The following is a 22,914-nucleotide window of genomic DNA, read 5'->3' as shown; positions in this document are numbered from 1 at the left end:
CCTGGAGGGGAACGTTTGCCTGGCAGGTGCCATGGGCACCTCTGACTCCTGTGCACCTCCAGATAAGGCAAACACCTTTCTGCATTCTGATCACAAGTCGAAATAAATGAATTACTGGGAGCCACTGCACAATGCAAAGGCTTGTACCTGCTCACATTGATTTAACAGAACCAGGGTGTTGTCTAGCAGCAGCACTGGGGAGTGATGTGCAAATGAGCTCAGCATGGACTGGTGCTGCTGAAGTTTGTCCTGCACAGTTCCCGAAACGGCCAGGCAGTGCCTCTGCCCTCCCCACATTGCCAAATTCCACTGTTGAACCAGCCTGAGCTCCCCAGCAGCAGCACAGCCCCTGTGCCAAAGGCCACCGGGACCTTTCCCATGAAGCTCCATCACACCAGGGCAGTGCTGAACCCCTGGGCTCTGGACCTGCCTGACAACACAGACCTGCAGCTCCCTGAGCAGCACAGGCACAGGCACAGCTCACAGGTGCCACAGGTGACAAGCATGACGAATGGGAGGCATGAGAGGAGCTGGGAGGTATCCCTAGCTCCACCATGCACCTGGAAACGAGCTCTAATTAAAACAAATTACATCCTAAAGTATTGGAAGGAAGGGGACAGAGGTAATCCTGCTGATTTATGCCTGGAAAAAAAGCTGAAATGAAGGCAGAACAAAGAGAAGAGACTGTTCTTCATCCAAAGGACAATACTGAAGCACTTCCCATGATATACCAGCAATTTCTGGCAGCTGTTTGGAGTGGCACTGACTCACCAGACCACCCGGCAGCAGTGCCTGAGCTGGGAGCACCTGCTGGGGCTGCGGCCAGGGCAGAGCTGTGCGTGGGGCAGGGAATGGCTGCGGAGCCCAGGGGCCCTGCCCAGGGCAGCTCAGACCCTCTGCAGCTCCTGCACCCAGCCCGGCCCCCCTGGGCTGGGGCTCTGGGGTGTCCCTGCCTGGGGGAGCAGGACATTGGGCTCCTGTCGGGTTCCTGTCGGGTTCCTGTTGGGTTTTGCTGTTTGGTTTTATTTTTAAACCCAATTCGCACAAACCTGAGCAGCTGCTTGCTGATGACCTGGCTGCCCAAGCCCTTCCCTGCTGTCCAGAAGGGAACAATTGAAACCAGTGCTAAGGACACAAGCTGCCACCTCCCTGTGTTCCTGCAGAGCACTGCTGGATGCCTGCACACACTCAGGGAGCTCCTTTATTAGGAATAAGAATGTGTCCAAAGCTCAGGCCCATGGAGACTCCTCTCTGAACCATGAGGAGATCCTAACCCTAAACCACGAGGAGATCCTGCCAGGCTGAGCTCTGTCACCATTAGCAGCACTTTGCTCAGCAAATGGCCAAAGTGATCCACATGAAATAGGTGTTCTTGGTTTTTCATGCTCTGCAGGTATGAAAGGAGATGGTTACAGGAATGACACTTGGGGCAGGACACAGACACGGACGTGGCACTGACATGGGCAGGATTCTGCAGGTTTATCCATCACTCATTCCTCAGCTTCTGACAACAATCACAGACTGGGTTGGGTTGGAAGGGACCTTAAGGCCCATCCAGTGCCACACCTGCCATGGCAGGGACACCTCCCACTGTCCCAGCCTGGCCTTGGGCACTGCCAGGGATCCAGGGGCAGCCACAGCTGCTCTGGGCACCAGTGCCAGGCCTGCCCACCCTGCCTGGGAAGAATTTCTTCTTCTCTTCTCATGCCAATCTCTGCTCTGTTATTCTGAAGCTGTTCCCCTTGTGTCCCTGGGTGCCCAGGTGAGCAGCCCCTGCCAGCCCCAGCCAGGTGAGTGACAATGTGTGCACATTGTCACAAGGGCCACACCCTGCTCCAGGTGTCACTGTGAGCAGCCCTCACAGTCCTGTCCCCTTCCCACCCAAAGCTGCCCAGCTGCAGAACAAGGTCCTGAGTGAGCCCAGCTCTGCAGGACAGGGCAGGACAGACACAGGGACAGATCCTGGCACTGAGAGCACACACACACAGGTGGGACCCAGGCCCAGCCCCAGGTCCCCTCACCCCCATTTCCATCCAGAGCGACACTGCCGGCTGTGCCATTTCCATCCATCAGTGACACTGCCGGCTGTGCCATTTCCATCCATCAGTGACACTGCCGGCTGTGCCATTTCCATCCATCAGTGACACTGCCGGCTGTGCCATTTCCATCCATCAGTGACACTGCCGGCTGTGCCATTTCCATCCATCAGTGACACTGCCGGCTGTGCCATTTCCATCCATCAGTGACACTGCTGGCTGTGCCATTTCCATCCAGAGTGACACTGCTGGCTGTGCCATTTCCATCCATCAGTGACACTGCCGGCTGTGCCATTTCCATCCATCAGTGACACTGCCGGCTGTGCCATTTCCATCCAGAGTGACACTGCCGGCTGTGCCATTTCCATCCATCAGTGACACTGCCGGCTGTGCCATTTCCATCCATCAGTGACACTGCCGGCTGTGCCATTTCCATCCAGAGCGACACTGCCGGCTGTGCCATTTCCATCCAGAGTGACACTGCCGGCTGTGCCATTTCCATCCATCAGCGACACTGCCGGCTGTGCCATTTCCATCCATCAGCGACACTGCCGGCTGTGCCATTTCCATCCATCAGTGACACTGCTGGCTGTGCCATTTCCATCCATCAGCGACACTGCCGGCTGTGCCATTTCCATCCATCAGTGACACTGCCGGCTGTGCCATTTCCATCCATCAGTGACACTGCCGGCTGTGCCATTTCCATCCATCAGCGACACTGCTGGCTGTGCCATAGGGACCAGAGCCCTGCCCTTCATCCCATCAGCCTGACCCTGTGCCTGCTGAGCCTTGTGGTGCTGCACAGCTGCTGTCCTGCACAGCTGCTGTCCTGCCCAGGGCAGTAATGCTGTCCTGCACAGCTGCTGTCCTGCACAGCTGCTGTCCTGCCCAGGGCAGTGATGCTGTCCTGCACAGCTGCTGACATGCACAGGGCAGTAATGCTGTCCTGCACAGCTGCTGTCCTGCCCAGGGCAGTAATGCTGTCCTGCACAGCTGCTGACATGCACAGGGCAGTGATGCTGTCCTGCACAGCTGCTGTCCTGCCCAGGGCAGTAATGCTGTCCTGCACAGCTGCTGCCCTGCACAGCTGCCCTGAGCTGCTGTCCTGCACAGGGCAGTGATGCTGTGCTGCACAGCTGCCCTGAGCCGCTGCCATGCACAGCTGCCCTGCACAACTGCTGTCCTGCACAGGGGCAGTGCTGCCCTCCTGCACAGCTGCCCTGCACAGCTGCTGCCATTCAGCCGCACCAGAGCCACCTGCACGGGCAGGACAGGCCAGCACAGCCACAGCAGCTCCTGCTCCCGTCTCTCACCTGCTCAGTGCCAGGCTCAGTGCCCGCCGTCAGCAGGTACCACCCATGCAGGAGCCCCATCCTGCTGCATCCCCCTCCTGTCACAGCATCCCTGAGCTGCAGGGCGCCGCATGCCCACGGCCGCATGCCCACGGCCGCATGCCCACGGGTGCCCCGCAGCCCCCAGCCCCCCGGTGCCGCGCCGGCAGCCGGGGGCTGCACGAGCCCCGGGCGATGCCCCGGCCCCGGGCGATGCCCGGGCTGCCGCCGCCTACCTGCAGGGCCCGAGGGGATCGTCCATGGCTGTGCCAGGCGCCCGGGGCCGGGCACGATCGCTGCGGCCGCGGCTCCCGGCCCGAGCTGCGCCTTTGGCCCTCTCGCAGCTCAAAATGGAGGCACATGCGGGCTGCCCGAGCCGCCGAGCCTGCACTGAGCTTGTGCTGTGACCTAAGCCCGCACGCAGAACGCACAAACTTCGCCCTCGGACCGCCGGCACTGAGCATGTGCTGTGACCCTCCCTCCTTCCTCCTCCTCCTCCTCCTCCTCCCTCCGGAACGGCTCCGGCTCCGCTCGCCGCCGCCGCTCCGGCAGCGAACACGGCGGGGCCGTAAATACAGCGGGGATCCGGGGATAAATACAGCGGGGATCCGCAAAAACAGCCGGGGATACGTGAATAAACACAGCGGGGATCTGGAAATACAGCCAGGGATCTGCTGAGAAATACAGCCCGAGATCCACGAATAAATACGGCGGAGATCCGTGAATAAATAGAGAGGGGATCCGCAAAAACAGCCGGGGATACGTGAATAAATACAGCGGGGATCTGGAAATACAGCCAGGGATCTGCTGAGAAATACAGCAGGGATCCGCAAAAACAGCCAGGGATCCGTGAATAAATACAGAGGGGATCTGCTGACAAATACAGCGGGGATCCGTAAATACAGCCGGGAATCTGCTGATAAATACAGCCAGGGATCCATGAATAAATATAGCAGGGATCTGCTGATAAATACAGCCGGGGATCTGGAAATACAGCCAGGGATCTGCTGATAAATACAGCCCGGGATCCATGAATAAATACAGTGGGGATCCATGAATAAATACAGAGGGGATCTGGAAATAAATACAGCCTGGGATCTGCTGATAAATACAGCTAGGGATCCATGAATAAATACAGCAGGGATCCGCTGATAAATACAGCCAGGGATCTGGAAATACAGCCAGGGATCTGCTGAGAAATACAGCCCGGGATCCATGAATAAATACAGCAGGGATCTGTAAATAAATACAGTGGGGATCTGTAAATAAATACAGCCTGGGATCCCCTGGTACAGCTGGAGATCCTCTGATAAATACAGCGGGGATCCGTAAATAAACACAGCGGGGATCTGCCGATAAATGCAGAGAGGATCCGGGAATAGAGCCAGGGATCCGCTGGTAAATTCAGCCAGGACCTGCGAGGCACACAGTATTCTCCCATTTAAGGAATACTCCTCTGCCGTTTAAGGAATATTATTCTTTGGCACCCGAGGAGCCAGGCTTGATTCTCCCTGCCTGAACTTCCTGCACCAGCTGCATCTCTAACCCTTCTATTTATTGGGGATTCCAAACTTGCTCTTAGGTACCCATTTACATGAAGGCAATGTCCCCTCCAGCACACACAGCTTTAATTGGGACACATCCCTCTGTTCTCCAGTTTCTGAGATGCCTCCATCTACCATGAGGCCAAAGAAGGATTAAAAGTTCCCCAAATATTGTATTTTGAAATACAGAGTAAGCAAAACAGATCAGGCCCCAGAAAATTCCTTCATTTTCTTGTAACAATCCGGTGAGGAATGTTCATTGTAGCAGGGGTGGATACACAATTTCCTGGTGTATCACAAGTTTCAAACGGCACAGAAAGGACAAAACAACCTTTCCTGGAGCTCTGAGTCCTCCAACAACAAAAGAGTCTCATCCTACACATCCTCCCCAGTGCTGGGGATGTTTCTGCTCTCTGGGGTTTTTCTATTTATTTTGCAAACACAAACACACAAAAATAGCTTCTTTGCAAACATAAACACACTAAAATAGACCCCAAACAGGCTGAGCTGCATCTGAGAGTGCTGCAGAAGTTTCGGAGCATCCCATGGTGAGCCCAGAATGCCCAAGGCAGAAATCCCCTGCACACACAGTGCCCAGTTTGGGATTGTTGGGGTCCCAGCCCACACTGCCCCAGCAGGCTCACTGCAGCCTTCAGAGCCTTTATAATAACAATTTCACACAACCAGGGGTGCTTCTCACCCTCCATGGAACCAAAACACCTCCACAGGAAAGCAGAGCAGGGGGAAGGTGGAACCGACAAACCCCCATAGCCTGCACTGAAATGTACCCAAAACATTCTCAGATCAAGGGGAACATGGAACCGACAAACCCCCATAGCCTGCAATGAAATGTACCCAAAACATTCTCAGATCAGGGGGAACATGGAACCGACAAACCCCAACAGCCTGCACTGAAATGTACCCAAAACATTCTCAGATCAAGGGAAGATGGAACTGACAAACCCCAACAGCCTGCAATGAAATGTACCCAAAACATTCTCAGATCAAGGGGAACATGGAACCGACAAACCCCAACAGCCTGCACTGAAATGTACCCAAAACATTCTCAGATCAAGGGGAACATGGAACTGACAAACCCCAACAGCCTGCACTGAAATGTACCCAAAACATTCTCAGATCAAGGGGAACATGGAACTGACAAACCCCAACAGCCTGCAATGAAATGTACCCAAACACTTTCAGAGCAAGGGGAACATGGAACTGATAAACCCCAACAGCCTGCAATGAAATGTACCCAAAACATTCTCAGACCAAGGGGAACATGGAACTGACAAACCCCAACAGCCTGCAATGAAATGTACCCAAAACATTCTCAGATCAAGGGGAACATGGAACCGACAAACCCCAACAGCCTGCAATGAAATGTACCCAAAACATTCTCAGATCAAGGGGAACATGGAACCGACAAACCCCAACAGCCTGCACTGAAATGTAGCCAAACACTTTCAGAGCAAGGGGAACATGGAACTGATAAACCCCAACAGCCTGCACTGAAATGTACCCAAAACATTCTCAGACCAAGGGGAATATGGAACTGACAAACCCCCATAGCCTGCACTGAAATGTACCCAAAACATTCTCAGACCAAGGGGAACATGGAACTGACAAACCCCCATAGCCTGCACTGAAATGTACCCAAAACATTCTCAGATCAAGGGGAATATGGAACTGACAAACCCCAACAGCCTGCAATGAAATGTACCCAAAACATTCTCAGACCAAGGGGAATATGGAACTGACAAACCCCCATAGCCTGCACTGAAATGTACCCAAAACATTCTCAGACCAAGGGGAACATGGAACTGACAAACCCCAACAGCCTGCACTGAAATGTACCCAAACACTTTCACTTCCCACAGCAGAGGAAATGCGGCAGCAGAAACTCACAGCCAGCAACGAGCACCAAAACACAGCTCAGAAAAAGAAACCTGGCTGCAACCAAATGAAGAAAAAGCGACCTTGCAGAGCTGGCTAATTGGAGTAATTAGCTGATCACTAAGTGCTCTGCTCTGTCCTTTCATTGATCCTTTCAGGCTCAGTCATCCTCTGAGAGCTGGAAGAACTAACAGCTCCTCTACCCAGAAAGTGGGTTTAAAACCACACTGACAGCACCAAAAATGCCATTTCACAGAGAAATCATCCCTTAGGCACCAGTACCAACACTGCAACCCCAAACTGAAACACAGGGACAAGCACGGGGGTCAGGGAGGGCGCTGAACATCAGAGAGGGGCACCAGGAAATCCTCATCCACAAAAACCTCACCAGGAAAACCCCATCCAGGAAAACCTCACCAATGAAAACCCCATCCATGAAACCCTCACTCATGAAAACCTCCCCATAAAAACCTCCCCAATGCAAAGCTCCCCAAGCCTTGCCTCGTGGACCACTCAGAAGACAACACCAGTGATGTTCCAGAAGCATTTTAGGTGTTGGAATTTGGGATATCCCCAGGGCTCAGCACCATGAATTCCCAGAGACAGGGAAATGCCTGAGGGAGGCAGTTCCAGCAGTCCAGCCCACCCAGACAGCCTGGGACACCTCACAGTGAGGCAAGGGAGCCTCATTGAGAGGCAATTTTATAATAAACACCACTCAGGGAGCTCCTCCTAACTGCAGGCACTCAGGGGCTGGCAATGCCCTGGAGCACAAAGATCCAGATCTGCTCTAGGAACAGTAAATCCACCACAGAACAATTCAAATATTTATTATTTACATGCTTATCTAACCCCAGTTCAAATGAGACTTTTCTCCAGGATATCTCTGGAAATGAAGGTGCACAGCTGATTGTGCTCAAAGAACAATTCCCCCCAGTGGGCACAGACCTGAGCCCAATTCTTCATCTCTCACTCATGGAAATACCCCCTGAACAGCAAACTGCTCAAGGCTGGCACCTGTGGGGCATTTTCTGTGCTAGAGAATCCCATAAATGCAGAAAATAACCAAGCCACAGCCTGGACTGAGCTTTCCCCCAGAGCTGCCCAAGCTGGCTGAACAAACCAGCGCATGGACACACCTTCCTCAAGCATGAACTGATCCAAAAAATCCTTCCTGTGCCTCTCTTTGTTCTGGGCAGCAAGGCATAAACCAGGAACTCCTGACAGGGACCCTGGACAGTCATTCACACATGAAAGCAGGAATTTCCACACTTAAAAACTTCCCATTTGATTTCTTAGAAGTGTCTAAATTTCAACTTTGCTGACTAGAATATGTAAATGATTTTTAGAGGTATTTTCAAGGGTGCACATTCAGCCAACAAGACAGCCAAGAATTCCTGCTGAAGTTTGCAAGTTTTACAAAACTTCCATGTTTCCAAGAAGCTGCACATTATTTACCCAGAGGTGCACCTGGATATCAGGACTCACTGCACAATTTTATTTTCTGCTCTTATTTTTCTCCTGTATAAACACACACTCAAATCTGCAGCTTGTCCCTTGCAGCCCTTGCAGCCCAGCCTCCTGCCAGCTGGGTTTAAACCTTTCTTCCCCTGAGTGATTTTCATAGAATTAAGGTTGGAAAAGACCTCCAGGATCATCGAGCCCAACCTCTGAGTGAACACCAGCTCAGGTCAGTGTGAAGTGGAGTTTAAAAGCCATTTTCACTTACCTTGTCTCTGGATTGTAGCCCAGGATGTAGAAAAATGAATCCACTCGTGCCTTAAACTCTCTAGCAGCAAATATGTCAGAGAAATGGGAGATGTTGCACTTCCCTCTGCAAGGAAGGAAGAGGAGAAAATGGCATTAGAATTCCAGCTTGAGTAACAGCTGCTTTAATGAAGTGCAATCTGGGGAGAAGGCACAGGCATCCCTGCTCCCATAAATGTCCCAAACACCATAAACACAGAAATCCTTTAACAGGAGTGTTAAAGGGCTCTTCCCACGGTGCAAAGGGAGGGAGGTGCAGTCACGGTGGCTCAGATGCTGCTCCGCAAACTCCCACTAATTCTCCTCCAGCCAGCACAGCCCAAACACCACCAGCCCCACCAGCAACAGCTTGGATGCAATGCTGACAGTCTCCAACGTGCAAAGCTGCTACAGTTCCAGTCACAGCCTCCAAAATTCCCCAATCCAAGGTCTGAGAGGCCCCCACACACCCTGAGTGCCAGCCCTGCTCTCACACTCATTTCCTCCCTGCAGGCTGGCACTGCTTCCCAAGTTTAGTCACTTAGAGAGACAGAAAATGAGCAGGGGGGTTCCTTTTGATATCTCACATTTTAGAAGTATTCTAGGGAAAGAGGTTTGGCTTCCTTTCAGTAATTCACCTGGCAGCTAATAAGCACTGTGCAGCTAAGCTGCATTGTCTCTGTGGATGGCAGCAGCACCTCCTGCTCCCAGCACTCCAGACCAGGAGTTCTGCACTCACCAGAGAGGTAAAAAGCACATCGTGTTTATGACACACTTCCACAGAGATCTACAACTACCCTCTAGTTAAATTTTCCCACTGGTTAGAGCAGAATATTGCTGGTTACAATCACTGGTTTTTACTCCCCAGTTTGTCATCAATCCACTGAGTGTCCATTTGTTCGCAGAGGGCAGAGCGATAATCTGGCATTATAATAAATTAGAATCTCACGTTAACCTTTCATGCATCACGACACACTGTGCCTCCCCCACGTTCTCTGCAGGAACACCATGTGCAATTATCCTTCTGCTCATCCTCTGCACTCACAGGTTATTGCCCAACTTTGTTTGGCACACACGGAAATTCCATTTTTATCTTTCCGTTCCTATCTTTTCTTTAAAGGGAAAAAGCACTGAGGGGATGTGGCAGGGGAGTCGGAGCAGTCCCAGGGAATCTGCGGCCACAGAGCTGAGTCTGTGTGTTTGATTTCCAGATTTGCAGCCTGGCTCCTGGTGTGACACTGGCACTCAGCAGAGGCTCCCAGCACACCCTGCAATGCTCTGAGTTCATAAGAAAGGTTTAATATGTAAATCAAAGGCTTTCCCCCACCAGAACAGAAGCCAGTTTGTCTTGAAGTAAGTGGCTTCAGCAAAGTGACTCCGAACAAAAACATGTCTCCAGATGGCTGTGGTGAGACACCATCTGAGCACCATTATCAGGGAGATTATTCAATTTGCATCTTGACAATATCCACGCGTGTTTGGCACGCTGAAAATCAGCTGACAAATAACGCCTGGCTGCTGGGCTCTGAGAGCAGCTCCAGCGAGGGTGTGCCCTCAGCCTGGGCAGCTCCGAAGCCTGGAGGGTGCCAGGGCAGAGTGAGGGCACGCAGCTGGGGTCTCCTCGGCCTGGGCTGGGCTGTGAGCAGGGACAGCACCCACAACGAGCCTTTCACGCAGCCCAGCAGAGAGCCAGGGCTGCACGAGGGGCTCTGCAGGAGCCAGCCATGCCCTGGGCTGGCAGGGAGGGCAAACAGCTCCTGCTGGGCACCACTGAGTGCCTGGCACGGAGAGGAACCTGCACGGCTGCAGCTCCTGCTGCACCAGGGCACAGAGCACTGCAGGGAGAGGGCACAGCTGGGCTGGGGGGCAGTGACCCCAGGAACCTCTGTGCCCCCTGGCTGTCCCCCCAGAGCCTCAGGAACCTCTGTGCCCCCTGACTGTCCCCACAGGGCCTCAGGAACCTCTGTGCCCCCTGGCTGTCCCCCCAGAGCCTCAGGAACCTCTGTGCCCCCTGGCTGTCCCCCCAGAGCCTCAGGAACCTCTGTGCCCCCTGGCTGTCCCCCCAGAGCCTCAGGAACCTCTGTGCCCCCTGGCTGTCCCCACAGAGCCTCAGGAACCTCTGTGCCCCCTGGCTGTCCCCCCAGAGCCTCAGGAACCTCTGTGCCCCCTGGCTGTCCCCCCAGAGCCTCAGGAACCTCTGTGCCCCCTGGCTGTCCCCCTAGAGCCTCAGGAACCTCTGTGCCCCCTGGCTGTCCCCACAGGGCCTCAGGAACCTCTGTGCCCCCTGGCTGTCCCCCCAGAGCCTCAGGAACCTCTGTGCCCCCTGGCTGTCCCCCTAGAGCCTCAGGAACCTCTGTGCCCCCTGGCTGTCCCCACAGGGCCTCAGGAACCTCTGTGCCCCCTGGCTGTCCCCCCAGAGCCTCAGGAACCTCTGTGCCCCCTGGCTGTCCCCCTAGAGCCTCAGGAACCTCTGTGCCCCCTGGCTGTCCCCACAGGGCCTCAGGAACCTCTGTGCCCCCTGGCTGTCCCCCCAGAGCCTCAGGAACCTCTGTGCCCCCTGGCTGTCCCCACAGGGCCTCAGGAACCTCTGTGCCCCCTGGCTGTCCCCACAGGGCCTCAGGAACCTCTGTGCCCCCTGGCTGTCCCCCCAGAGCCTCAGGAACCTCTGTGCCCCCTGGCTGTCCCCCCAGAGCCTCAGGAACCTCTGTGCCCCCTGGCTGTCCCCACAGGGCCTCAGGAACCTCTGTGCCCCCTGGCTGTCCCCACAGAGCCTCAGGAACCTCTGTGCCCCCTGGCTGTCCCCACAGGGCCTCAGGAACCTCTGTGCCCCCTGGCTGTCCCCACAGGGCCTCAGGAACCTCTGTGCCCCCTGGCTGTCCCCACAGGGCCTCAGGAACCTCTGTCCCAGCCCCAGGCTGACCCCAGCCCACCCCCAGGTGTCCCCAGGGCTGTCCTCAGCCCCAGCCCAGCCCCAGGCTGTCCCCAGCCCCAGGATGACCCCAGCCGGTCCCCAGGTGTCCCCAGGTGTCCCCACCTGAGGGCAGCAGCGTGGTACGTGTCCACGTAGTCGGAGATGAAGAGCTCGCGGTTCTTGATGACGGGGTCGGTGATGACCAGCTCCCGTCCCGAGTCTGCAGAGACAAACAGCAGCACAGCCCTGACACACGGCTGGGCCAGCAGGGCACGGCCCCGGGGGCTCCTCGGGGGCACCCTGAGCTGACAAACTCTGCTCGTGTGGGCTGTGGGAATTCATGTGCAAGAACGTCACTTCTATTCTCATCCATCGACTCTCCCAGGAGTTCTGAAGGGAAAAACCTTCCAAGGGCACTGGGACTCCTCCTGACCACTGGGAGCAGCACTCCCGGGTGGGAGGAACCAAGGAAATGAACCTGTTTGGTTTCCAGGATAAGGCATGGGCTCCTGTGCATATTTAATGTCAAATCTGCAACAAAATCCTGACATAGAGCTCTGGCTTTGAGGTAAATATTGACACTCATGTTCAAACACAGCAAATTCTGAGTGCTAACAAAGGAACTGGAAGACAACTTTTTCCATGACTTCTTTCTAATACCTTTGAGGAAGACACAAAAATACTTCTCCACACACAGGAGACTGCAATAAAAGCAGCCATGCTATCAAAAATCCTTTTTGACACTGTGCCTGTAATCTCATTGTTAGAAGCTTCAAATAAATTAGTAGCAGAAATGTTAGATTTGTGGAGCTCTTGCTAAAAGCACACACAGAATGTCCTTTGTAAGGGGAGCGTGTGCTCAACTTTGTTCTGTCAGGCACCAGAAAGTTGCTGCATTCCACATTTCAATCACCAACTTTTATCAGCACGGTTCACCTTGGAGTATCTTCAGAATTTTTAACAGTTGCCTCAAGGAAATTTCCTGGTAAGAACAGAAGCAAATGTTATGTCTTCCCTGGAGGCAGGAGATAAATGACACTGGGATATGTACTAAAGTTCCTTCTGCTCCTGTGAAAGCCAAGATCACACTTGTTTTTGCAAAGAGAAAAGGGGAAACTCAGCTCCAAGTGCTTCAGTTGCATCCCTCACTGCAATATTAATCACAGTGAATATTCACTGCAAGGGAGCACGACAGACAGAGACACAGTTCTCATGGCACTGTTCATGGCAGAACCACAAAAACCAGAGGAGATCCCCAATTTCTGCAGATAATTTGGTGCTCAGTTCATTATCAGCACAGTGTCCAGAGGCCTACCAAGGATCCAGGGTGATTCTGCTTTTCTATTCTCCTTCAAGGAGATAACAGTAATAATCATCATAATAATGATAATCATTTTGTCATGCTATTATTAACGTTGTTGTTAATTATTATTAATAGTGCAGCCAAACACTTCCAGCACACCTGGAATGGCCCTGATTGCAGGAGCAGGACACACAGCAGTGACACCAGGCAGGCAGAGAGCACCATGTCCTGGTTCCACACCCCTGTGCAGAAGTGTTCTGTTAAACTGGGACTGGGGCAGGGCAGGCTGGCTCTGCTAAAGCTGGGATTGGGCCAGGCTGCCCCTGTTAAAGCCAGGATTAGGCCAAGCTGCCCCTGTTAAAGCCAGGACCATGCCAGGCTGCCCCTGTTAAAGCCAGGATTAGGCCAGGCTGCCCCTGTTAAAGCCAGGACCATGCCACGCTGCCCCTGTTAAAGCCAGGACCATGCCAGGCTGCCCCTGTTAAAGCCAGGATTAGGCCAGGCTGCCCCTGTTAAAGCCAGGACCATGCCACGCTGCCCCTGTTAAAGCCAGGATTAGGCCAAGCTGCCCCTGTTAAAGCCAGGACCATGCCAGGCTGCCCCTGTTAAAGCCAGGACCATGCCACGCTGCCCCTGTTAAAGCCAGGATCATGCCAGGCTGCCCCTGTTAAAGCCAGGATTAGGCCAAGCTGCCCCTGTTAAAGCCAGGACCATGCCAGGCTGCCCCTGTTAAAGCCAGGACCATGCCACGCTGCCCCTGTTAAAGCCAGGATCATGCCAGGCTGCCCCTGTTAAAGCCAGGATTAGGCCAAGCTGCCCCTGTTAAAGCCAGGACCATGCCAGGCTGCCCCTGTTAAAGCCAGGACCATGCCAGGCTGCCCCTGTTAAAGCCAGGACCATGCCAGGCTGCCCCTGTTAAAGCCAGGACCATGCCAGGCTGCCCCTGTTAAAGCCAGGATTAGGCCAGGCTGCCCCTGTTAAAGCCAGGACCATGCCACGCTGCCCCTGTTAAAGCCAGGACCATGCCAGGCTGCCCCTGTTAAAGCCAGGATTAGGCCAAGCTGCCCCTGTTAAAGCCAGGACCATGCCAGGCTGCCCCTGTTAAAGCCAGGACCATGCCAGGCTGCCCCTGTTAAAGCCAGGATTAGGCCAGGCTGCCCCTGTTAAAGCCAGGGCCATGCCAGGCTGCCCCTGTTAAAGCCAGGATTAGGCCAGGCTGCCCCTGTTAAAGCCAGGACCATGCCAGGCTGCCCCTGTTAAAGCCAGGATTAGGCCAAGCTGCCCCTGTTAAAGCCAGGACCATGCCAGGCTGCCCCTGTTAAAGCCAGGACCATGCCACGCTGCCCCCACTCACCGTTCTCGTTGTGCCTGTCCTGCACCAGGTGCTGGTACACCGAGTCGGGCACCTCGGACTGGCGGTAGTACCACTTGACGTTCATCAGCAGATGGTCCCTCTTGCTCTGGAAAACAACCCTGGGGTGTTACTGACAGGAAATCGGCTCCCAGCCCTCACTGGAAACCCCAGGTCAGACCCAGAGGGAGGAGAGCATTTCTCCAGCCTGATTGATTTCCAGCCCAGACAAAGGCAGGGAGACCCCCCTGCATCAGTTGTGTCTCTGCATCTGACCAGCAAACCCCAATCTGCTCACTCATGTTAATTAACCCAGGGGAAGAGGCAGGGATCAGAAAAGGATTGCAATTTTTGGCCTCGTGCAGGCTGCTGATTTCCACAAATAAGAAGTATTTAGGGCCAAACATGCAGAAAAGAATACCCACAGTAACACCATTCAGTGCAACCATTCTGAGCAGTGGGAACCAAGAGATAATAGATTTTTTTCCCCCAAGGACAGATGGATGCAGACATGATCATAGATGTTCTTTATTACACAAAAGAATAGGATACTGCACTTCAATCACAATAATTACAGGCTCTGACTACTCATCAACCTCACAGCAAAATTTACACAAAACTGTCTTCCCCAAATGCTCTTTTTTCACTGAGGCTCCAGCCACCAATTTGTTCTTTCTTAGAAGGAAAAGGAAGCATAAACACCACTTAGAGAGAACTTTTAGATGGAGTCACTACAGACACTGCCCAGTTCATCTCCAAACCCCCTGGCCTGCAATTCTCCCTGCTGCTCCAACACAGAGAACAACAAAGGCCTGAAGGGAAGGGAACATTCCTCTGGCACGAGGCAAGCGCAGCCTTGTTTTCCTCTGGGCTGCAATCCCCTAGGGCAGTCTGAGACTGCTCCTGAGCTCCTAAACCCACTCGGGGCTCCGCTGCAGGTCACTGGGCTGTGGGCAGGTTCTGCTGGCTCCCTGCAGCAGCAGCAGCCCGGTGTCAGAGCTTTCCTGCTGAATAAACAACGGGCAGCCCTTCCCGGGAAAGGCATTTCCCGAGCAGAGCTGTGTAATACCGGCACACCACTGCCAGTGGCAGCATTGTGCCAGGAAAGCTGGGACCGAGCCACCTCTACATCCCATCCCCAGAGCCTCTGAGCATCCCTGGACCGAGCCACCTCTACATCCCAAAGCCTCTGAGCATCCCTGGACCGAGCCACATCCACATCCCAAAGCCTCTGAGCATCCCTAGGCTGAGCATTCCCAACTCAGCCACCTCTACATCCCCATCCCCAGAGCCTCTGAGCATCCCTGGACCGAGCCACCTCTACATCCCAAAGCCTCTGAGCTTCCCTGGACCGAGCCACATCCACATCCCAAAGCCTCTGAGCATCCCAGGCTGAGCCACATCCACATCCCAAAGCCTCTGAGCATCCCTGGACCGAGCCACATCCACATCCCAAAGCCTCTGAGCATCCCAGGCTGAGCCACATCCACATCCCAAAGCCTCTGAGCATCCCTGGACTGAGCCACCTCCACCATCCCCATCCCCAGAGCCTCTGAGCATCCCTGGACCGAGCCACATCCACATCCCAAAGCCTCTGAGCATCCCCAAAGCCTCTGAGCATCCCCAGGCTGAGCCACTTCCCCATCCCCAAACTGCTCTGAGCATCCTGGGCTGAGCCACCTCTACATCCCCAGAGCCTCTGAGCATCCCTGGACTGGGTCACTTCCACCATCCCCATCCCCAAAGCCTCTGAGCATCCCAGACTGAGCCACCCGCACATCCCAAACCCTCTGAGCATCCTGGGCTGGAGCCTTTCAAACACCACAGCTGCAATCAGAGCAAACTGGGAAAAAATCAAAGGGACATCAAGTGAGAGGCTCTGATTTCTGCTGCCTGCTGCTCAGGAATTGGGGCTGCAGGCTCTGCTGTTCTGCTGCAATAATGCTCTGTGCACCACAGCTTTTATGGGCAGGCTCTCTGAATTCTGGAGACTAAAAGTCCGAGTAAATAATCTGTTACCCTCTCGCTAAGAGTTCATAAATTCTCTTGGTGAGCTCACAGCAATGATGGGAAACATCAACCCAGCATCCCTCTGCAAGTTCTCTGGGTGTTCTTTGGGGGAAAGATGAGCTGATCTCCTTCCTAAATACCTTTTTGGTCATTTTGGTCCAATTCATTTAACAGCTGCACCCCGACAACCCCTTTTCTGTGCCCACTCTCCAGCACAGAGCACTTTGTGGGGTTGAACCTGAAGCTTCCATCTTGCTAAAAGCACAAAACGTCTGTCAGAGTCTCCCTTTTCGCATTTCCATCCCTCATGGCACAGAGATTCCTAGACATGCTATTTTGCCAGCCAACTTCCTAAATGCTCGTGTCATTTACAAAGCAGGCTGCACTCAGAGGTGTCAAGGCACCACTGCTGTGGCAGACTCTGTATTTCCAAACCATGTGCACACAAAGGAAGTGTCCCCTCCCTCCTAAAAGTGTGACTTTTTTTTTTTTTCCTTTTCTACACCTTTACATGTGAAAAGCTGCAGACAGCCACATGCCAAAGCCAGGCTTGCAGAAAGTGCAGCCATGGCAAGAGCTTTAAATTTCAAGTGTCTTTGTGTCAGCTCAGAACGATTCCCTGTGCTGCAAAACCACATTCTCCCCTTTAATGAAAATATTGTCTTTTGCTGCAGCGCTCACAAAGTGCTCATTTGGGGGTTTTATTCTCGCTGACATTTTGGGTTTTGTTCCTTTTAAACAGCATGAATCAGTTTTGGACATTGAACAAGAATTAGATGGGATCTGTAAATGGATTAAAGCATCTCAGTTCACAGGCATCTGGTCAACTTCTATTTAAAATGAGCCTCTGCCTTGAAGGGGGAAAAATAATGCAGCAAATTCTCTTTAGAAAGCAGGAATGTCCTGATTTCACAGCATTGGTGGCAGTGCCAAGGTGCCTGTTTGCCCTGGGAAAAAGGAGTTTCAGAACAGAGTTCTGCAGAGGGGGGAGAAGCCAACGAGCACCAGCACAGATGTCCTGCAGCTCCTCCAGGGGAACCATCACACCCTGCCCTGTTCGGGGCCAGGCCCAGCCCCAGCCAGCTCTGGGAACAGCGTGCCAAGGGCTGGGCATGGCGGATGGGCACAGACCAACAGCAACCCCAGGGACACAAACAGGACAAGGAGCACAGCATCTCCCTTCCCAACCTGTTTGCCACATGAAACCTCACTCCTCCTCACTCTCACTCCATTCTGACATTTACTAATAGTCAGAGACAGAAAAGGAACAATAAAAACCACTCAAATTCACAGTTTTGGGGTTTTTTCCCCCACAGAGGGGGCACAAACGAACCTATCTGGAAATGAGGAGCTAAGGAGACACAGCAAGGATTATTTCCCTTCCCTCTCCACAGCAGCACGTGTAATCCAACGTTCTCAGGGTATCTTTTTGTAGGCTGTTCGCTAATTAATTAAGAAAACTGATCAGCTGTTTGTAAGCCAAGCAAACCCAGCCTGGAAATGCAGAGGTTATTACTACAAATGAATGTTATTTTTGCAGCTTGATTATTTAATTCAGATGCCTGCATAGCAACACATAATTACTCCTTGCAAACAGAGCAGCATTGTCAGTGTTCAGCAAGAAACGCAAACGTGAAATGGAAGCAGTGATGTGGGCACAGCAGATTAACCCTCCGTGCCCCTGCCCAGGCAGGGCTGTGCCCTCACCCTGAGCCAAGGCAGAGCCTAAACCTAAACCTGCTGCTGCTATCCAACGCTCCATCTGCAGGGTTTCCTGATGGAAACGAGCCTGGGGGGCTGCTCTGGGCACACAGGCTGTGGTTTGTGTGATGGGGCTGATGGAGGGCACTGATGGAGCAGGAAATGAGCAGCCCTGGGAAAGCTGAGGTGATCGATCAGAGGATGCACTGAGTGTGAGCCGAGCTGGGAATGAGCTGCTGGGGCAGCAAATATTGCTGTGTGCAGGGTGAGGGCCCATTCCTGCGATCTGGGCAGGGCACAGTGTCATTTATTGACAAAACAATATCGGACTTTTTCACAACTGACTTCTGCTGACTGATTACAGCAAGAGATTTTCACGTGTTCTTTTTATTCACAAAGCTCCTTTTGGCATTCACTGAGTCACCTCAGCATGCTGGGAATGGATTCAGCCTGGTGTAGGAGGAGCTGTGAGGTGTGAAACACTGCTCACACTCACCTTGCCCTGAATTCCTCACACTGAGACATAAAACACTGCTCACACTCACCTTGCCCTGAATTCCTCACTCTGAGACATAAAACACTGCTCACACTCACCTGCCCTGAATTCCTCACTCTGAGATATAAAACACTGCTCACACTCACCTTGCCCTGAATTCCTCACACTGAGACATAAAACACTGCTCACACTCACCTTGCCCTGAATTCCTCACTCTGAGACATAAAACACTGCTCACACTTACCTGCCCTGAATTCCTCACACTGAGATATAAAACACTGCTCACACTCACCTTGCCCTGAATTCCTCACTCTGAGATATAAAACACTGCTCACACCCACCCTGCCCTGAATTCCTCACACTGAGACATAAAACACTGCTCACACTCACCTTGTCCTGAATTCCTCACTCTGAGACATAAAACACTGCTCACACTCACCTTGCCCTGAATTCCTCACACTGAGACATAAAACACTGCTCACACTCACCTTGCCCTGAATTCCTCACACTGAGATATAAAACACTGCTCACACCCACCCTGCCCTGAATTCCTCACTCTGAGGTGTAAAACACTGCTCACACTTACCTGCCCTGAATTCCTCACACTGAGACATAAAACACTGCTCACACTTACCTGCCCTGAATTCCTCACACTGAGGTGTAAAACACTGCTCACACTCACCTGCCCTGAATTCCTCACTCTGAGGTGTAAAACACTGCTCACACCTGCCCTGAATTCCTCACTCTGAGACATAAAACACTGCTCACACTCACCTTGCCCTGAATTCCTCACTCTGAGACATAAAACACTGCTCACACCCACCTTGCCCTGAATCCCAAGCTCTCAGAGCTCTGCACAGCTGCAGGGGCCCAGCTGGCCCAGGCACACCCAGGGACACTGCTCACAAGTGCTTGTTCTGTACTTACAGAACGTGAAGCGGCACTGGCTGCACACATCACACACAGCTCACTTGTGCTCCTCACAGGAGGACAGGGGAGGCACCAGAGCCCCAGAACACCCCTGAGCCCACTGAGCCCCCCCAGTACCAACCAGCAGCCTGTGCACACCTTCGAAAGCTGCCCGAAGCCCCTGTTCCAGCAGGGCCCATCACCTCAGGGCTGTTGGTGCCCATGAGCAGCCCCAGTCCCCAGGGCTGGAGCTCTGCAGAGCGCTGGTGCCCGCCCTGCCTGCAGTCAGTGCCCACGAGATGCCATCTGCTGTCTCCCAGCGTGGGAGTTTGGCACTGGAGCTGCCAGACTTGCTGAAAAACACAGCTCAGAACAGCCCTGAGAGCACAGCTCTGAGAGCACGGCATGTTCTGCTGGGACACACCAGGGATGAGAACCGTGGCAGCTCTGCAGCAGGACAGACCCGCCAGCAAATGCAATAAAAGGCACCAAACTGAGCCTGGTGAACCCAGCAGTGAGATCCTAAAATCCACCTCACTAGGAAATGCAATAAAAGGCACTGAACTCCCTGGTGAACCCAGCAGTGGGATCCACCTCAGCAAGAAATGCAGTAAAAGGAAATGCAATGAAAGGAAATGCAATAAACTGAGCCTGGTGAACCCAGCAGTGAGATCCTGAGACCCAGCTCACAAGAAATGCAATAAAAGGCACCAAACTGAGCCTGGTGAACCCAGCACTGGGATCCACCTCACAGGAGCCAGCACTGGAGCTCTCTGTGCTCAAGCAGCCCCAAGGAATTTCAGCAAACCCAGCAGGTTTTACAAAGCTGACTGATGTGGAACAAGTGTCAGCCCTTTATTTTATTTAGTGTCACTCTCACGTCTCACCTTGAGCACAGCCTCATCCAGGGTTTCGGAGGAGACAAGGAACATGATTCATTTCAGCTGATGACTGAGAGATGTCTGTATTTAAAATAAACTCCACTGTTTATCCCATCAGCTCTCCAGCTTCACCAAAACAAAGCTGCTCACAGTGCTGAGAACAGCAAGTCACCTGCTCCCATTTAAGTGAAATACACTTGGGTACAAAATACCCTTAAAATTTCACTGTGATCCTAAACGACACGAGATAATCTCATCTTGTTAAAAAAAAAAAAAGCAGTTATGCTTAAAAACTGACTGGCTTAAAATAAAACTCTGATAAGATGTTCCATGAAGGTTATGGGCCATTGCTCACTGCCTCATTTAATCCCTTTGTGGTCTCTCTCTGCTCCGTTTCCTTTCTCCCACCCAGGTTTCCTGGGTTTGTTTCCCCCTACACCTCCACGTCCAGGAATTGCAGGTGATTGTGCAGTGAAGCTGCTGCACCCCCAGAGCTGCTGCCCCTCCATCCCTGGGTACCACCCTGCACCCAGCTGGGTGTAAATCCCATTTACAGCAACCTCACCAACGTGCATTTCATACAAACCCACAAATCCAGGTGAGGCCTGGAGGTGCCACAGCTCTGCACCAACACCCCAGAGTCATTAATGGCTGTAATTAACAGCCCTGAGGGAGAAATCAGCTCTGGTTCTGGCCACAGCATCCCTGCCCCTGCTCTCTGCCCCACTCTGGTCACAGATTTTCACATTTTGCCTTTCCCAGGAGCAGATTGGGGGGAGCTGCTGGCCCAGAAGTGCCAGGGACCCTCCTGAGCATCCCCTGCTCAGCTCAGCAGCACCTAATGGGATCACAAATGCATTCACGAGCACTGAATGGATGCTCTGTAATCAAATTCCATTAAGGTTTTCTTAGCGTTGTGCCAAAGAAGTGCACCACTGAAATGAAGATACCACTCGGGCCCCGCCTGACATTTGCCATTAAATGTCATTTATAGCACATAGCTCAGATCTAATTGCAGAGCAGCACCAGCCACAGTATTTATCACTTCTATTAAAACAAGCAGCACTCAGCAGTGGGGCTATTCAAAGCCATCATCCACAGTTTAAATAGATTTCTCACCTTTTAAATATCAAGAGGCCACATTTTCTTTACCATCCCACCCAGGGGTTTACCTTTGAACAAAGACACACCAAGAGCTGGAGGATAAAACAAGCAGGAGCTTGCTCTGCAAACCCAGCCCCGAGTTTGAACAGTCACTGCCTGCTGAAATATCACCTCAAACGGGCAGGGGATTTGTAACAGGAAAATTAAAGCACTCTGCCAACAGGCTGGGGCTGGGAATTGCAAAAAGAAAAGGAAAGAAAATGCACTGAGCAGCCAGAGTGAGACTGGGCTGTCCCACCACAACAGCAAACGCTGCTCCTGGCAGGGAACAATGCCTGGGACGTGAATGTTTCCTTGTGCAGCTCCCCAGAGGAGGCCATTCATGCTAAATGGTCACTCACTGAAATGTTTATCTCTTATCTGTGTGTCACTGCCCAGCTGATGCTGGAACCACAGCAAAACCAGCTTGGCACACAGAATTCAGCAGGGCTGGCAAACAGGGCCAGCCACAGCCCCACCAAAACCCTGCCTGTGATTAATGGGCAACACCAGAGAGCTCATCAAGGACACAAAGCAGCAATTTAAAAATGTCACTGTGCAGGAGACAGGGCTGTATCTCAGCACACAGGGAATTTCTGACACACATTGGGGCTGCCTGCCCTGGTGTCAATAGCTGAATTAGCAACCCCACCTTTCGAGTTTTGCTTTGTGTTTGTATGTAAATCAGGACTAAACAAACACCCCAAAGCAGCTCCACAGGCCGCAATCTAATCTGAACAGAAAGATTGCAAAGGTGCTCTCCATTCATCTGGAAATAGCCAGATATTGAAAACACTAAAATCAGAAATAACTACACTGAGAATAAACAGGATGCATTTACCTGCTGGAAGGGAAAAAATCTCAAAGGAAAAGATGGGAGAGAGATACAATGAAAAAAATCAACTTTTATTGGGTGCTGGAAGTGTGAACATACAGACAACGGGGATGGTGCACAAGAAAAGCAGTTCTGAAATAGAGAAATGTGGTTTTTAAACCTCTAGCACATCCCATGGCCACCATGTGCACTCTGCTCTGAACTGCAGTGAACACAGCCAGCCAAGCTAATGCACAATTCCAAAGTTAATCGTTTGTCTTGGGCCATATAATCGGCACAGCATTACAACTCCAACAAATGAAGCCACTAATAACTTGTATTAAAGAAGTCAAGGTGTTAATTCACTGCCAGGTCCAGCAGCAGAAAGCTCAGAGCCCAAGCAGCACAAAGCACTCAGCCCTCGTGCAGAACTCAAATTAATTTCCTCTATTACTGCAGGCACTGGACGGAAGCCAGCAGTGCCAGCCCAAAGGCTCTGGCTCCAGAAGCCTCCTGAGGATGAGGATGATGATGATGAGGGCTGACGCCTCTCCCCTGGCCTGGGCACGAGGATTCACCCCAAGGGGATCAGCACAGCCAGTTCTGTCCAGACCCACTGCAAACAGGAGGATTCTCTGAGCTACCAGAAACTGGCAGGGAACCTTCCAAAACAGAAAAATGACCAGAAGTCATTCGGAGAATTTGTGTAAAACATGGTTTGATGCTTTAGAGAGCTCATGATTTACATCAGCTTCCTTTCACCAAAGAGAATCTTCTCAGAAAGGCTTTAACACCTGCATGAACTTGGTTCTGCAAACTGCCTGTCTGTGGGGAAACGGGAG

At 52.5% G+C, this 22,914-nt stretch overlaps 1 protein-coding gene across 4 annotated transcripts in view; it reads right to left on the bottom strand.

The window, feature by feature from the left end:
* The window catches only part of RERE (arginine-glutamic acid dipeptide repeats), a 175,261-nt gene that overhangs the window by 73,568 nt on the left and 78,779 nt on the right, over nt 1-22,914 (bottom strand). For 3 of the 4 annotated variants that reach the window (XM_054292111.1, XM_054292112.1, XM_054292113.1), the window contains exons 4-6: nt 14,122-14,227; nt 11,588-11,684; nt 8,537-8,641 (exon numbers count right to left, since the gene is read on the bottom strand). In XM_054292111.1, coding sequence (XP_054148086.1) covers nt 8,537-8,641; nt 11,588-11,684; nt 14,122-14,227 — 308 coding nt within the window. Of the gene's footprint in view, nt 1-3,603; nt 3,756-8,536; nt 8,642-11,587; nt 11,685-14,121; nt 14,228-22,914 lie in introns of those variants that run through there. The other variant, XM_054292114.1, reaches the window with a different exon arrangement.

The sequence above is a fragment of the Melozone crissalis genome, unplaced genomic scaffold (genome assembly GCF_028551555.1).
Source record: "Melozone crissalis strain CALT ecotype California unplaced genomic scaffold, PUWL_Pcris_2 ptg000107l_1, whole genome shotgun sequence".
Classification (NCBI taxonomy): Eukaryota; Metazoa; Chordata; class Aves; order Passeriformes; family Passerellidae; genus Melozone; species Melozone crissalis.
The sequence above is the reverse complement of the archived record's forward strand: the minus strand, read 5'-3'. Positions and strand labels throughout refer to the sequence as shown.